A 17,503-nucleotide genomic window follows, 5' to 3' on the forward strand; every position below is an offset into this window, starting at 1 on the left:
TGGAGGATTTTTCCGGGAATGTGAACAAACGAAGCATCGTCGTCTTATTTTCTTATCAGTCTCTTCTGAACAAAGTTTTGGAAAATGTCTTTCAGTTAATCTATCAGAATTTCAGAATCAATATCTGAAATATTTTGCATCATTTCTGCTATTTCATGCTCTGTTAAACATTTTTGACGCTTCGACATTGAAACGGTAAAAACAGAAAGAATTCACGTCTAACAAGATCTAATTATTTTCTAAAAACTGAACTGTAAACGGAAATACTCAACGCTTTAGCGCATATAAAACTTCTACTTACAATAAACAACAACCACGTGCGAATAAAGTGCGATTTAAAGAGACGTCATAAATCACGCCATTCGGAAACATTTAGTTCCCCGCTTGTTTATATAATCAAAAACACGTGTATGTGAGTCATGCTTCTCTCATATCCAGTAGAAGGTCTAATGTACATGTATCTGAAACCATAGTTTGAAAAACGTTCCAAGGTACTGGCACAAATATGTGACAGTCGGTAGAGAACGCAACAATCCTCTGGCGCGCCTGCGTGTCGGCCGGTAGATAAGTGTGTTCGTTGCTGTCACGTATACGTGACAGTCGGCGCGAAGGGGTTAAATAATAAAATAATAGTAATACAGCTTCATGATAATGTCTAATTGTAGCACATAACCGCTCGACAATAATTCGCTATAATGCTTTGAGAACCATAGATTAACTTCCTACAGGCAGGCATGATTAGTTACAGACTGCTGGCCATCCACCACAGAAGAATCATATAAACATTGACCTAGAAACTATGGTTCCACATGCTGCACAGTACGAATTGGCTTGTTACTATCTCTTTACGGAGTTTATCAGATAATCGATGCCATCTGACACTGTTTATCAGTGTTAAGTAACTTAGCTCTATCTGCAGATGATGAACTCTTCTCGGATCCATGCAACGCGTTCAAACACAACTCACAAGCGTTTAAAGTCCAATATATAGAAATTTATCTGCTATCCTGGTTTCTATATACTGAAAAATTGATCGAGACATCAAATTCTCAATTTGCACAGCATAAAATCACCAAACTATTGGGTTGTTCAGAAAATAATTTCACTTTTTATCCACCAGTAGGCTTAATTGTATTTTTTCACAGCCAAATTCACACTTAAGCCATTATATATTTTGACAGCTGATATCGCAAGGCTTGTTTGTGAAAAAATTCGATTGATTCTACACTTTAGTTTTTGGTTGGAGCTCTTTCAAATATGGAAAGTGAAAAGCACCATTTCCGCATATTTTATTTTTCTACTATCGAAAAGGTAAAAATGCTGTACCAGCAAGAAAGGAATTGTCCGATGTGTACGGAGAAGACCACAGGACACCAGTGCCAAAACTGGTTTGTAAAATTTAGATCTGGCAGTTTTCTTCTTGAAGATGCACCACGTTCTGGAAGATCAGTTGAAGTCGATGGATATTTTTAATTTTATAATTTCTACATGCCATCTTACTAGATTTAAATGATGATCTAATATTTGGAAAAATCCCAAATTCAGAATCGCCAAAGTCCCGACGAGTCCGGATTTTGAACTTTGTACTGTATATAGAATGCTGAAAATTGGACATCAAAGTATGAAATTATTACTACTATCTATCATATTCTTAGGTCAAAAGATATACTGCCAAAGTGCAAAATATTTCCACTAATGATGCATCTAATGTTAATAACTTGACATTCGCCTCAAATGGAGAACTCACCATCTGTATTTCAATCTTTCTTCGGAAGTGGAAAAATTTGCTACTTTGAATTTGTTCAGGTAAGACTGAAGTCCATCCATACTCAACTTACAGGTCACATGTGGCTCAGAGTATTATTTGCAGTCCAAGAGAAAACTTATATACAATTCTTAAAAAGATTGTGGTCCTTTACACTGCAATAAAGTAAAGAAAAATTTCTCTTAAATACAAGAACTCATCATAATACTAAAGTGTGCATTCTTTTTATAAGCCATGGCAGGTTTAGGAAAAAAAAAAAAAAAAAAAAAAGGATAGTTGTAAAGCATGTAGTTATTTTTTTTTTTTTTTTTTAATTAGACTGATCGCATGGATTTCAGTCCCAACTTTACAGAGAACATGAATTTTCATGGTTCTCAAGGCTCAGAACTAGTATACAACCTGGTAAATATATTCTCGTTGCTTGGGGCACCATCCATTCTGCAGAAAACAGTAATGATATTGAAGACTGTCCATGTCTAACCTCGATACTCACAAAGCCATAGCAGTGTTAAAAGAACTAAAAATATTGAAAATATGCTCTGTACTTGGATGTAAAATGCAAAACTGATCACTGGAGTGAGAGAATATATTTCATTCCACTTTTAAAGAATACAGCTTATCATTCTGGAATAAAAAAATATCAAATGAAGCTCCCTTTGATTGAAAAGTGGGTTTCACAAATTTTCCCTACCCCTACTCTAAGATATGCTGTAAAATAGTATATAGGCAGAGAAACATCAGGAAAAAATGACAAAGTATTCAAATGGTACAGGAAAACAATTGCCCTATTGAAAAAAATCCCCTACGGCACAGAACATGAATGAGAATGTAATCAGTGACAGAAGAAATTAATATGGCTATGAAAACCTGTTCACTGAAGAAGCTTCCATTTTTGATATCTGTTTTTGTTTCAAAGAAACCAGTGATGCACATACATGTAGAAAATGTTGCTGAAAAATTCATTAGTCTGCAGTAAAGATGATGGAGATGACAAAATGGATATTTTGAGCATTCTTTTGTTTCAAAACTGAGAATGCTGTTTAAGGAAAATCAATTCTAAAATATGAAAATGAATTATGTCAAGAAATGTTCTCTTGCTTCTTGCCCATCAGCAGACGAGTGGTAAAGTTGTTGAACATTGGTAGTTCAGTCCGGGGTTCAAATCCCGGCAAACAGGCTGGCTGCATGGGTGTTTTCATAGTTTTCTCCATGTGTAATAAACCAGTTTCCCTTAGAAAGTTCTTCACACAGGCATTCACCACCTCTAGGCAGAGGCCTTCTAATGCTTTGCCACAATCAAATAAAACCTAAATTAAAACTTCCTGCTTCTTACATACAAAGAATTTACTTGAAATTGAAGATATTTCTGACCCAGAAATACCTCTTTAGTTAACTGATATTGCTTAGTACACAAAAAGCAGCCAAACGTAATCAAACGTAGGCAGGTTTAAGACAGTAGTCAGATGGAAAATTCCATGAAGTATTTTTGTATGACAAAATCAATGAAGTGCTACTTGAAATTCCCTGCAAGAAAATTCTGTATTTTATTTAATATAATATTTTTCTTAATTTACATACTTTTAATGAAGATGCTTTTGTGATTCTCTTTTTTTAAGTTTTCCTTGACAGATTAAATTTAAAATAAAATTCTTTCCTTCCTAGTTTTAACAAGTAGGTTAATTTTTTTTCCCTTGTTTTCCTAAAAAATTTTACATTTCTGTCATTTTTAAGACTCCTCTTTTAATACTTTTAATACTTTTCCTAAATAGGGTTTATCAATCTATATAATGCCTATGGAAAATATGTAGCATATTAATTTGAATATTTCACAGTTTGCCCTAAAAATGCCAGGCACTCTATAGACTGCCTACTTCTCACACATTGCCACTAACATATATATATATATATAATTTATCAAGCAAAGCAGTAATAAAAATTTTGGTCAAGAAAACATCTTGCGCAATATGCTGCAAAATAAGTAAAAAATAAAAATTGTAGATATATACACATACATATACAGAGTGAATAAAAATTTCTATTCTCTTAAATTACTAATGAACAGAGCCTGCTACAATTATGATTGTAAGGTCTAGCTACAGTAAAAGGGCTACAAACTGGCACCAGCAGCAATATCCCTACCAACAAAGTTCAGAACTTGGTGACTCTATGGCAGATATGAAGGAAAAAGTTTATTACGAAATTTTGTATAACATCATCAATTTAATATGACAAGCTATACAGGGAAAAAATTTAAAGCACATGCAAATGCAATTACCTCCTCCCCCTCCAAAAAAGTATGCAAATATGCCATGCAGACTACGTATGCAACTGATGCTTGTTAAATTCTTCAGCCATTCCATAGTTAGTATTTACAAATTCTCACCAACAATACAATAGAACAATTTGTAAGGTATGAAACTCCTATACAACAAGATTACAGGACATCCTATATATTTCTAGTTGCAGTGTAATTTGATTTCAGATATTGTGAAGTATGCTCCTTCAAAATTGCTCCACATTTTAAATAAATACATTTAATTACATTATATTACATAGCAATTACGCGTTACACAGCTCTTCACACTACATTCTCAAAACCCACGCCATTTCTCTCTCAAATCGAAACTTTTTCTCACATAGTTGAGGGGTGCTACAATGCACTCTATGGGAGATTTCAACATACTCTCCACGGATGACCATTCAGGACATCAAACTACCTCTTGCATGAAATTATCACTTAATATTATTCTTAGTAAACATATAATTTCTAGATTAAATAGTTCTTGCATATAAATGAGTAATACAAGCCTAAACAACATATAAATAAATAAACAATGAATTACACAAAATTAATAACATAAATATGTACAATAACATTAAAACTTGGAGAATTCAAATGAATATAGATGAATATCAAGTTAAAGTTCAAAATTTTTTACGATACTTAACTGTCTATTGGTAACACACACACTTTGTGAATGGGTCTCTTGAATTCACCATCAGGAGTTTTTACTTTTACAACGCGCACTCTGTAATCTATTTTTCCTTTCCGCGACACTTTCAAATTCGCAAAATTCATATTCTTTGCTATTACAAAATATGCAGTTTCTTTTAACATTTGTAGTATAACTAGCAGTTGATATATTCCTATTAGTATTAAGCTTTTTATTTTCAAATTTCCTAGAATTACTTTTATATTCATTACCAAAATTATGATAATTTTCAGTTTTGCTACTAAATAAATATGTCCTTTCCCTAGACCGTATCTCTTTGTCTAGAAAGGTAAATAGATCCTTAAAATTCCAATCACTATCTGGATGCGTTCTATTGAATTCTAAAACGAGTTCTTTTGGAATTCTTTCTAACAAAATGGGAATCAATAAAGTGCTGAAAGATTTTGTTTCAACTCCTAACGACTCTAAACTTCTAATTTGAGTATCAGTTTTGTTAAACAACCTTCTAAATCCAGCTAAATCATTTATACTTCTAATAATAGAAATTTTTAACTCATTCAAATGTGTCTGAATAAGGGTATTCTTATTACCAAATCTACCTTTTAATATATCCAAAGCAGCATCATAATTTTCTTCTGTTAATGCGAAACCACTTATACAATTAGATGCCGTAACCCCTAAATATGACCTTAAATAATTAAATTTATCTATCTTTGTAAGATTACTGTTAATATGAATAGCACTTTCAAACTGGTTATAAAATTCTAACCAAGAAGCAGGATCACCATAATATTTACTGATTATCAATTTAGGAAGTTTAACTATTTTGGTTTCTCTAAAGGTTTGGTTTTCTAGTGTACCTTGAGCAGTTGCGGGAATAGAAAAGGATACGTTACTAATATTCATTTCATCTTTCATTAATCTATCAATTTAGTTATCTTTTGTTTCCAGAGGATAATTTTTTCTGAATATTCCTCTGACACAGTAATTTCCTCTTCTATATCATCACAATTACAAAGATTTTTCACTTCATCGTTTAATCATTTTAAATTAGTTTCCTTATCTATTATTTGGGCTCGAAATTCCTTTAAAGTATCTACCTTATTCGTAACATCTATCTTGGTAGAATCTTCCTTAAAAAACCTTCAACTTTGTTAATTAACTTAGTTAACGTAGACCTAACTGCGCTACGCTCCTTTCTCAACTTAGGTAATTCGACCATTTTACAACAATTCAAATTTCAAACAAAACATCAAAACAAAGCCTACCTTCACTTCCTGCAAAATTCCACAAATTCCCAGACAAAGCTTGCAACTAAACCACTAGAATCCACAGCTTCCAAGACCGACTCTGTCCTCACTGGTGGCTCCAAAAAATGTGAAGTATGCTCCTTCAAAATTGCTCCACATTTTAAATAAATACATTTAATTACATTATATTACACAGTACAGTTACATAGCAATTACGCATTACACAGCTCTTCACACTACATTCTCAAAACCCACGTCAACTCTCTCTCAAATCGAAACTTTTTCTCACATAGTTGAGGGGTGCTACAATGCCCTCTATGGGAGATCTCAACAGAACAATAAAGTAGAAGAATATTTTGCATTAAGTTTGCTTTCCATTTAATAAGGAAATATCAAAATTTGTACTAATTTCTGGAAAAATAACAAGTCACTTTTGAGATACTACTCAGATGTCAGTATTTTCATAACTATTTCCAATTTTATTAATAAGCTCTTTTATTTTAGCCCTCTCTTTCCTTACATTCATTTCTCATCTTATCAGTTTTTTCAGCATACATCAATAGCTTATTATGCACCATTGTCAAATTACAGTTAAGAAAGCTGCAGTGTTGTAATTGAGTATTATAAAGTTAAAAAAAAAAAAAAGACACAGTTCCAAAGTAATAAATTTTTATTCTAATAAAAAATTCAATAAATAATATAAATGGAAAATAATTTTAACTTTCTCTCCAATGAAAATATACAGTGTGCACATAATAAAATATTATAAAAATGACAAGAAAGTATTGCACCCTAAATCCTATCTAATATTAATTTTCTAGGATGCCCATACATATACAGAATCTGATGTTTGTTGTAGCTTGTAATTTCATATTCTTCTAATAGCTAAAATTCCTTTGAAAAAGTTATAATAAATTAGCATGCTGCCCTTTTCAGTCTGCTATGTTTTTGTATAGAATTATATTTCTTATAATGCTAATTAAATCTTTGTTTTCTAACCAACCTAAATTCAGTTCCATTTTTGCTCTGTAGCATTAAAAAATTCTTATCTGTTAGACACAATATTTATACTTGTGATTTCATCTTTGAAATTGAGAAAATACAAAGAAATACAGCGAATGAAATCTGGTTTTGATTTCTGAAACTTTTACAACATAATTACATGTTTATATAGGAGCTTAAACATCAGTTAAAATAAATTTTTATCGAGGCCTACTCAGAGGGCATACTCAAGTTCTATGTAGCTAAATAAAACAATAATAATTTTCAAATCTTGCCATATGATGCAGGTCAAGTAATTGTATAGTATACCAAAATTATGACAGGACAGAATTCAGAAGTGAATCACATCAATGCAATTAGAACTCTTAATTGTATTTCCTTACTAAACCTGCCATATTACTGACTGGATAATTAAGTTTGCCAGTTTTGATGACTAAACAAAGTGACCATTTTTAACAAAGACATACTTTCTCAACACTTTCTTTCAGATGAATATGGCATAGTCTTTGCTAACATTTCAAAATTTGAAAAACAAATGAATTTATAATTTTTATTTAAACAGACTTCTGGTTAAAAAAGGCATTTCCCATTGCTATTTGCTGAAATCACAAGATTTTGGCCTAAGCATAAGATTTCATAACATTTTCTTTAAAAATGCTCTTTTTAAACCCATACTTTTTTGGTATTTAAAAAGATGTACTATGATAGCTTTTCCTTAACTTTTATATATATGATAAAAAATTACAAGTTACAGCAAACACATTCTCTAAGCAGCATTGTTTTCAAAACCTACAGAAAATTAATGGACATCCTACAATAATTAAAAAAAAAAAAAAAGCTACAAAGCTTAGTATATAATTCAATAAATATACAAGAATATAAAAATTTCTAATTTTTTAAATCATGTCATTAAGGATGAAGCTCTTTATTTATAATAAAGTATGAATTCCAATTTTAATATATGATTCAATTTCCTTATTATATAGACATAAAAGATCACAAAGTCCAATTATGAGTTCTAAATATAATAATTAAAAAAATTAGTATTGTTGCACAAAAGCAATTTATTTGCAGACAATAGGAATCAACTTAAATCACAATTTTCACCGGCAAAAAAAATAGTTAAATAATATAAAAATATGTTCAAATCCAACATAAAATTAATAAAGGGCTAAAAAATAAATAATAAATACTTTTATAATTAAATATAGTTGCCATAACCATAATTTTCACTGATAAATTTTTAAATAAAATATTTACACAGTTTAATAAAAACAATTCCAAAAATCAAAATAATACTGACTCATAGAAATATTTTATGCTTCAAGATACCAATTTCCTGTGAATATTTATGGAAAAAAATTGAAGCATATTTTGTAGAATATTAATTTCTTATTACTACATTTCTATACAACATATACACAAACTGTACATTAAGTAGCAATGTTATATGATTTCAAAAATCCCATATAATTTTTCCCAACACAAACACTTTTAATTAAAAAATAATATAAGGATCCCTCTTGCTATATCAATCATTCTGATAATATATGTATCCACTGTAGAATATCTGAAATTTCTGATTTTAATCCCATATATACCTAATTACCAAAAGTTTTATACTGTTCTTTAATGATAACAATCTCTTTTACAACAATGATAACAATCTCTTTTACAACTGTTAAAAAAATTAAGGACAAAAATTCTCTAAAAAACAAATATTATACCTTAAAAACTCTATGAATTTTTTTTCATTCAGTAGGAATATCAAAATCATTCACAATAATTACTCCAAACTGAATCAGTATTCATGTTGAAATAAATGGTTTGTAAAACAGAAAAGGTTTAAGCAAAATTTATAATAATCAGCGAGCACTTAAAAAGAGTCATACCAAAATAAAAAAAAATTTTAAGAAATGTATTTTAAAACGCAAAAAGAATATATGCAAAGCAAAGATGTTACATAAGTACTGCTCAGGAATGCGCCAGTAATTATGTAAATAAGGCATAATAACATCAGTTTTTTACAGTGGATTATACACTGCATGATTTTCTGTATTCTGTACAAAAGTTATTCTGTACAAAATTATCTCTCGTATTTCCTACATGATTTACATGTATGTAATAAAAAAGTTTGTTTGATAAACTGGCATGTAACTTATAATAATTGTTTTACTTAGGACGGAAAATGCTTTGGTGGATCTTTGACAGGGAGAAAAGTACATGCATATTTTGCACTATGAAAAACATTCATGCAACAATGTTTCTTGCCACTAAGAATACAAAATGTAATATAAATAACTAATATTTGATTATCTTACCAAAAATCAAATAAATGTAAACATGATATTACTCTTTTATAGTCCTTTTGTGTTATAATTTAATTACTCAGCTTATATTAGTCTAACAATAACAAATTATCAGCATTTTATAGAACAAAAAACAAGAAACAAATTGTTAAATCTGATCTTATGTATTCACAATGACAAGTTAAGCTACTCCAGAAACTGAATTTAACCAAAATACTTTGAAGTTGGCTAAAATCTTATTATCCAGAAATAATTTGTTTCCAGTCACAAATACATGACATCAAAAGATGGGAAGCAACAACCAGCAAAGCTGAGCTTTTTACAACCTTAAATTGCATGTACCAATAATTATGCTCAACTGATTCTGTAATAAAGGCCAATAAAAAATAAAAAAAAAATAAAAAAACTCTGGTCATAAAAGGCCTTATTATTTGCATGCAGACATTTACTTCTGTTTAGGACTGTTAAAAAAAAAAAAAAAAAAAAAAACTGCTATATATTAGAAGAAAAACACAACAATGTAAAATGTATAGCTAGGCGTCACAGCAAACTTGTTTTGGGATAGATTTTGAATAAAACTTGATCAATTTTGACAGTGATCAGATACAGATCCCTTTTCTTCAGGGGCAAAACAATTCAGTCAAATTTTGCTTCTGAAGAAGAGAGACCTGTATCTCTTCAAATTGATAAAGTTTTATTGCTGTTTTAATACTTTTAAACTTCTACATACACTCTTCATGTATAAATATCACATTAGTTTGAACACTCATTTTTTTATGATGTTGAAGTAAAATGCATGATGTATGGCCATGCCATTCTGCATGTCTGTGGATAGTAGCATTTTGAATCTGAAAAAATGAATGAAATACAATTCTTGAATACTATGTTTTCCAAAATATCCTCCAATTCAGTTTTAAGGTTACTATGTTCATCTTCAACGGGACCAGCTCATCAATTTTTTAACAAACATATTTATATAAGATATTTGGTTAGTTTACTAATAGTTTAAAAGAAAATTACTACACCAGCTTTGCAATGCTTAATCACACTCAGTACATTAAAACTGCCTTTTGAAAGAAAGTCTCAAGATTGTATTTATGCAAATGGCATTTAATAATGCTCTCCAATTTTAATTGATAATGCAGTACATATTTGTTTATTGGAATAATCATACAATGATCATTAAATACTGCTATCATCAACAAACAAAAAGGGGAGAAAGACGTTTTGTGTCATGTGAACAGAAGTCCATAACAATATTTCTAGTCATGAATTACTATGCCTTTCATTTCTGCATATATTCTAATGCTAATGACAGAGTTTTATACAGAATTTTAAATTACATTTCAGTACTTTGCTGTGTTCTTATAAGTAAGGCCAAGAACTTTAGAGGCAAAATTTTAGTAACTAACAACCTCAGTGGCATGGCTTTTCGGATCTGCTCACGAAGAGCTATATTTAAATAATATTTATTCTTTTCATAATTACTTATTTTATTTTTTATGCTCAAAATCTTCCACTCATTGATGAAATATTTAGATCATTAAAGAAAATGCAAAAAACAAAATATACCAAGTGACAAAATATTTTATGACCAAATAAAAACATTCAGGTTACCCAAAGTGTTACGAGAAAAAGGGGGGGAATACTAAAAATAGCTGCACGTTTAGGTACAATTTCATCAGTTATTACTTTATTTTTATTTATTTATTTTGCTTGTTCTAAACATTATAAAACAATATTGTGAATGGTTTATTGGTTACATATTTAATGTTTACATATGGAACTTTTGACTTCACTTACATCTCTCTTCAAAAAAAGAGGATGAATTCTAATCATACCATTCCATGTTGATACGCTCACAGCTTGAATAATTAATCAACTAGAAATTTTGCAGACTTTTCTATATCCACATATATATTTAAATAGAAAGAAAAGTTGACAAAAATATATTCTGTAATGGTAATCCACCATCACTAATAACTGTTGGTGGATTTATGATATTTGGTTAAATTATGCTTCAAGCTATGAAGTTCAAATCTATCAAGTTTGTTTTTAGTCTTTTTTGAATATCCAACACTGTTCAGCCACCAGTAGTTTCCCTCCAATCCATGCCTAAACGGGCTTAAAAGATGAAACACAAACAACTTTTATCATAAAACAGGATTCCGTACGCTTTTTTTTTTTTTTTTTTTTTAACTTCTTTTCTGCAGCTGAGCTACTCTTGTTGATATCATTGCTGAAATTTATGTATGTATTAATGTGTATCACATATGCAAATGATCACAGGGTAACAAAGTTTTAACATCTTCAGAGAAAAATTCAGTTTCCCATTTGCATTCATGGGATTATTGCAGAGCCAGGTACTAAAGTAAGATTAACAATAGTCATGAAAACTATGTTTTCAGGGGCAAATGCCAAATGGAAGGAATAAGTGCAAAACAAAGAAAAAAAAGTGCATTTGAAAGATTTTGGATTATAATATGTAATTTGTCAAATACCATCTATCAAAACTTCAACATTATTTTGTTGCAAGTACAACTAAAAATCTTGGCCCTTCTTAAAAAAATTAAATGTATATTCAAAATATCAAAGCTAATGTATATTCAAAATATCATTACATTATTTTGTTGTAGGTACAACAACTAAAAATCTGAGCCCTACTCAAAATGAATTAAATGTACATTGATTAGCAAACAAATATAAGATATGAAGGGTTCAAAGCACAAAGGTATAATGCCATTTTTCTTGAAAATTGCATTAAATATACATGTGAATATGCGTCAGAATAAGTTTTCATACATGACTAACTTATAACAAATTTTATACTAAATAATAATACTCCATTTAGACAGATAATACATCTCTCTCTCTTTTTCCCTCATTACAATTCCACAGTTAGTAACAAGACCTGATTATAACTAAAATGCACTATCTAAAAGTATTGTAAATTTAAGATGCTGCATCCTACTTAACAGTATAGTAGTCACAAAGTTACAATGGCTGAGATCTGACCAGCATCCACATCCTTTCTATAAAATCTAATAAAATAACAGGAAATTTCTTTCTTCAAAAGAAGAAAGATTTCTTTCTGAACCACTACCACAAGAAATTAAAATGTCACTTGAAGGCAAAATAGATTTATTTTACTAATGTATTCATATTTAAAATCATACTAAAAATATTTACCATTCTATTAATTGATTGATGATTTTGACATTACCATTGGACTGTAAGACTTTAGATATATCATCCTCATTTGGCTTTCCTCCTAACTGTCCATCAATCAGAAAATTTCACTTATTTCTGTGACATCTAAAAAAACTTCAGATTCTGCGGTTTTTGTCATCATCGTGAAATTTGGTAGCATTAAATTAGGCCAAGCATTTTAAAAACATATCTGCCGACACATTCTCTCATGATCTTGCAATACCCGGCAAATCAGATTTTATATTAAAATATTTCTAGAAGAAAGTTAAGGGAAGAGTACAATTTGCTACATTAAACTGATATAAAATTCCTCTGGACCTAATTCTTTCTCTTCCCCTGTTGCAATGTTAACAACAGAAACTAGTATGAACAATACTGCACTCCTAATAAATATGTTTTGGAGCTTTTCTGCTTGTTTAGGTCAGGGAGAAATGTGCTAACCCCTCCTAAAGGGCTGAAAATGTGGTCATGACTAACATTAATATTGCCATTCGTTACAGTGTGATTCTCAGCAAGTGCTTAAAAACAAACAGGCAGGAATTTCAGTTAGTCTGAAGAAGCAGCATACCTGCTTTTTCTAACATCTGATATTCTCCATTCTTAGCATCCCCCCCCCCCAAAAAAAAAGAAAAAAAAGTGCTAATTGTCCAGAGGTTTGGCTATTATATCATTCCAGATATTGGACATCTGGATTTTGGTCTTTACACTGTAGTAGCACACTTTGCTGGAATACTGATCATGTTCAATGCACATAAACAACATCATACTACTTTTATATTATTTTTAGTAATATTACAGTCTTTCCATTAAACAAGTATTTTTTCCTCATGATTTAACAATTTTAATTATTGTTATCATATGCATAAGTAATAAAAATATTTTGTATTGCCATAATATTTCACTATATTTTTTAACAAATGCCCATTTTTTTAATTATATTTTTTAACAAAATGCCCCAAGCTATTCGAGATGGAGTTTTGCCATGTGCTCTGAACACTTCTAACATAGAAGACTTTTATTATCTATAATTTGTTTAAAAGATTATTTGTTACATGCATTTTGCTCTAAAAATTACATGCTTACTATCAAATTTTATTTTTTCACATGCAGATTAAATGCATCTTACTATTACATAAATAACAATTCTAAAAATAACAAAATTTTATGCTGCATTAAAAAAATTTTCCAGAGGAGATACAAAATAACAAATAATAATAACAATAATGAGTAGCATTTGATATAAAATTGTAGATTAGAAGTAAATTCGTGAAAAGACCAACAGGGAAAGATCTTAATAGTAAGGAATTCCTGATACTATGAATATATATGCTTCAAATGTCAAGAGTAAATGCCATCTAAACATTTGAAAATTCAGCTCCTGCCATTTTAACACAATAATGCCTTCACAATAATATATTACCTAGGATTTATTTAAAATATATATTCCTTCTCTATTATAACTTCAAACAAAACAAAATTGGGACACAAACACATTAAAATTGACCATGTCAACATGGGCAAAAATTGTCTTATACATCAGCAGAAATCACAGGTTATATCTGGAAGAAGAAAGCTTCATTTTTAATTCCAGAATAGAATCTAACAACAGAATTTCCTGTTTTAACTCGCTAATGACCTACTTGAAGGTGAGAACTTGTCCATAGCCTCTTGAATTTTTTCCTGCAGAATTCTATATTTTAATTTCATTTGGTTTAGATATTCCTCTTCTTCCAAATCCAGGATTTTCAAAAAATTATGTAGTTCTGGAATTGCAAACTGTTCCCACTGAAATCAAATTTATTAATATTTAAAAATAGACATGCAGTAGATGTTTGCAAAATTTTTACTTTTTTTTAAAGCAGAATATGATTTTTAGAAATGTAAAGTGCAATTTATGAGTGAAAAATGTATTAAACAAAAATAACTGCTCACAATGTTAATTTTAGCAAATGGCATACACATTAAAAATATTTAAAAATTATAAAATACACTATAGTGTTTGTATTTTTTGTAAACACAATTTTTAATTAATGATAAATAATTTCAGCTAGCTATTTAACATATTTTGCAAAAGACTGCCAGCACTATGAGAATATTAAATAAATTAGAATGAAATAACAATAATGCAAAATAAAACCATGATCATATTCAGCTATGAAATATAAATAAAAGTTCCTGTAAATTTTAAGAGTCAATACTTGGAAAAATTACTTATTATCTGTTAGACAACAACACTTCACTCCACACAGAACACAGCCATACTACTAGTCCATCTCCATCTAACTTCATTCGTTAACTTCCTATCTATTAGGGGTGTTTTCATAGTAAGGCCTCATAATGCAGCTTATTTCACACACATACACACACCTTCCCCCAAAGTATACACACCTCCAGCTCCTCTTTCATACATGTTCCATTATTGTTCAAACATTTATCTTAACATGAGATAAGTTTTTATAGACCTTTGCTGCCTGAAAGGAAAATCATTCTTGAAATGTTTTAGTCTTCAGTTTTGATTTGCTTGCCAGTAAAGAAATGTTCCAGGTACAATATGTGGCAATCTGTTGGAACAAAGTCTGAACTGCATACAAGGTAAAAGACCAACTGACAAATAAGCAGCATTTTGGGACCTTGCATTATTATGAAGGAACTCCAGCAGACAGCATGCCATACTGCTTATTCCAGATGGCATGATACTGTATCTGGAAGTCTCACAGAATTATTTGTTAATACTGTTAACAAATAACACTGCAAGACTCAAAAATTGTTTTCGCTTATAGCATAAAGTCCATCAACAAAACCCTGTATCTCTACCAGAACATAAATGTTATAACCTAGCAAGTTGAAATTGCTAGCTGGATTTTACTCTCAATGAAAATGATGTGCGCTGCAACTTCAGCATCTGCTGCTTAGATTAAGGGATTATGTGAAGCACATACACTTTGTCCCCCATCACAGTACTGCTTAACAATTCACCATTTTCCTCGTGATATTGGAACAAAGATGTCATAGCACTGGCTACTGTCAGAATATTTGTGTTTTGGGATAAATATCCTAAGAATCCACCAAGTGCACAATTTCCCATATATTATATTCTTTGATACAATTTTGTATATTTCCTGATACAATTTTGTAAAAAATTAACAGTTAAACTTTAGGAAAATTAACTGATTGCATAAAAATTGTGAATTATCCGTTTTCAAAAATCAATGTTTATTGCAGGCACAAGATTATTAGTGATTACAGACAGACAGATGACCTAAGCTTAATTTCTCATACACATTTTCTCACGCTTTCTTAAATAGTTTCACTCACACATGTATTTTGCAAGCACTCATTGCATTCATATCAAATAAATGGTAGATTTCTGCTGGTGTATTGTTTCCTGCAAGCAGAAAGTGAATACAGGAGAAAGTCCGGGATCCTGACATCCAATATTCGGAATGATCTAAAATCCGGACCTCAAAGCCACCAACAACTTTTTTTCTTTTGTATGCTTTACGCATGCACACTTGATATTTTCCCTTCTATAATAAACCATGAGGAGAGTTCCAATTCTTAATTTCACTTTGGCATTGAATAAAATACCATGTTATTGAAGAAACAATTATTTTAGCATAAATTTGTAGCTCCATAGCTGCGTATCTGCTTGGCATATATTTCAAACCGAAACATTCTACGAAATAACATGGCCTGCATCATTTTTTCTTCTTTTCATGAATCATTTCTACTTCGGTGTAGTAGTGCTAAGTTTCATCAGTTTCCACAATCCTGCTGCAGCCATCAATTTTAACATTTACAGAAGATAATAAGAAATAGGCACTTACAAAATATGACACACACATATAAAATAAACAAATGGGTAAAAAAAGAAAAGAAAGACAGAGATTGTTCCAATAAATCAGTGTATTTACAGAATTAGTTCTTTGTGATGTATCCCCTTTAAAGCAATACCCTTCATCATTCACATACTTCTGCATTTGGTGCCGCCATTACTAGTAACATTCTTGGAATGATGTTTCTAAAAGAGCCTTCAGGAGATTCTCCATTTTCACATGAACATCTTTATAACTGAAGTAAAATGGGTTCTCATTACAACACAAGATTTAACTTTAGGAAATAAAAAAAAGTCACAGGGTAAATAAGATGGATGCTTTATCATAGTAATGTTTTGCTGGCCATAAACTACTCGATGCAGATGGGTGCATTGTCCTGGTGCAACAGCCATCCATCACTACACAGCTGTGTCCTTCTTTTCTTAATTTTTTCAAGCAGCCTTTTTAGTATTTCAATGTAGTAATGCTGAGAACAATCTGACCACTAGGGAGCCCACTCAATCACTGAATTTTTTTAAATGTGTGCTTTTTTTGGGTCTTGAGAATGCTGAAAATTTCCACTGCATTGACTGGCGCTTACTTTCAGGATCAGGTAAAAATCCATGTTTCATCACAAATTACAAAAGATTAGATTCCAACAAATTTGGCTCATTTCTAATGTGTTCTAGTATATCCATGCAAAAGTCTTAATAGTATTGTTTTGGTTATTGAACAAAACTCTTGGAGCAACCATCGCACAGATTTTCCTCATGCATATTCCTCATTTCTAATGCGTTCTAGTATATCCACGCAAAAGTCTTAATAGTACTGTTTTTGGTTATTGAACAAAACTCTTGGAGCAACCATCGCACAGATTTTCCTCATGCGTATTCCTCAGTTAAAATGCATTGATTAGTTTCCTTATTCAAGTTAACCAATTTCTTTGCTGTAAGAACACTTAATTTTCTGTCAACCTGGATCAGCTTATGAACTTTGGCAAAAGCTTATGAACTTTGGCAAAGTTTTGGTCTGTAATCGCTGATTTTGGGTGCCCAGAATGTTCATTATCTTCCACACTATCACGCCCCTCCAAAATTCATTTATGTTATTCAAATACACATGCTTAAAACAAAGTTTCATCTCCAAAAGCCTTGGTTGACATATGAAAAAATGGCTTATTTCTTAAGCTTCACAAGAA

General features: G+C 30.5%; 1 protein-coding gene across 1 annotated transcript in view; it reads right to left on the minus strand.

Annotated features, from left to right (window-relative positions):
• Nucleotides 1-6,621: 6,621 nt before the first annotated feature.
• LOC118198475 (ras association domain-containing protein 1-like) overlaps nucleotides 6,622-17,503 on the minus strand; it is a 34,934-nt gene continuing 24,052 nt past the window's right edge. The window contains exon 9 of the mRNA XM_085827544.1: nucleotides 6,622-14,275. Coding sequence (XP_085683670.1) covers nucleotides 14,111-14,275 — 165 coding nt within the window. The 3' untranslated portion in view covers nucleotides 6,622-14,110. The remainder of the gene's footprint in view (nucleotides 14,276-17,503) is intronic.

Source organism: Stegodyphus dumicola, chromosome 12 (genome assembly GCF_044657685.1).
Source record: "Stegodyphus dumicola isolate Sdum_Otavi_A_Nest chromosome 12, ASM4465768v1".
NCBI lineage: Eukaryota > Metazoa > Arthropoda > Arachnida > Araneae > Eresidae > Stegodyphus > Stegodyphus dumicola.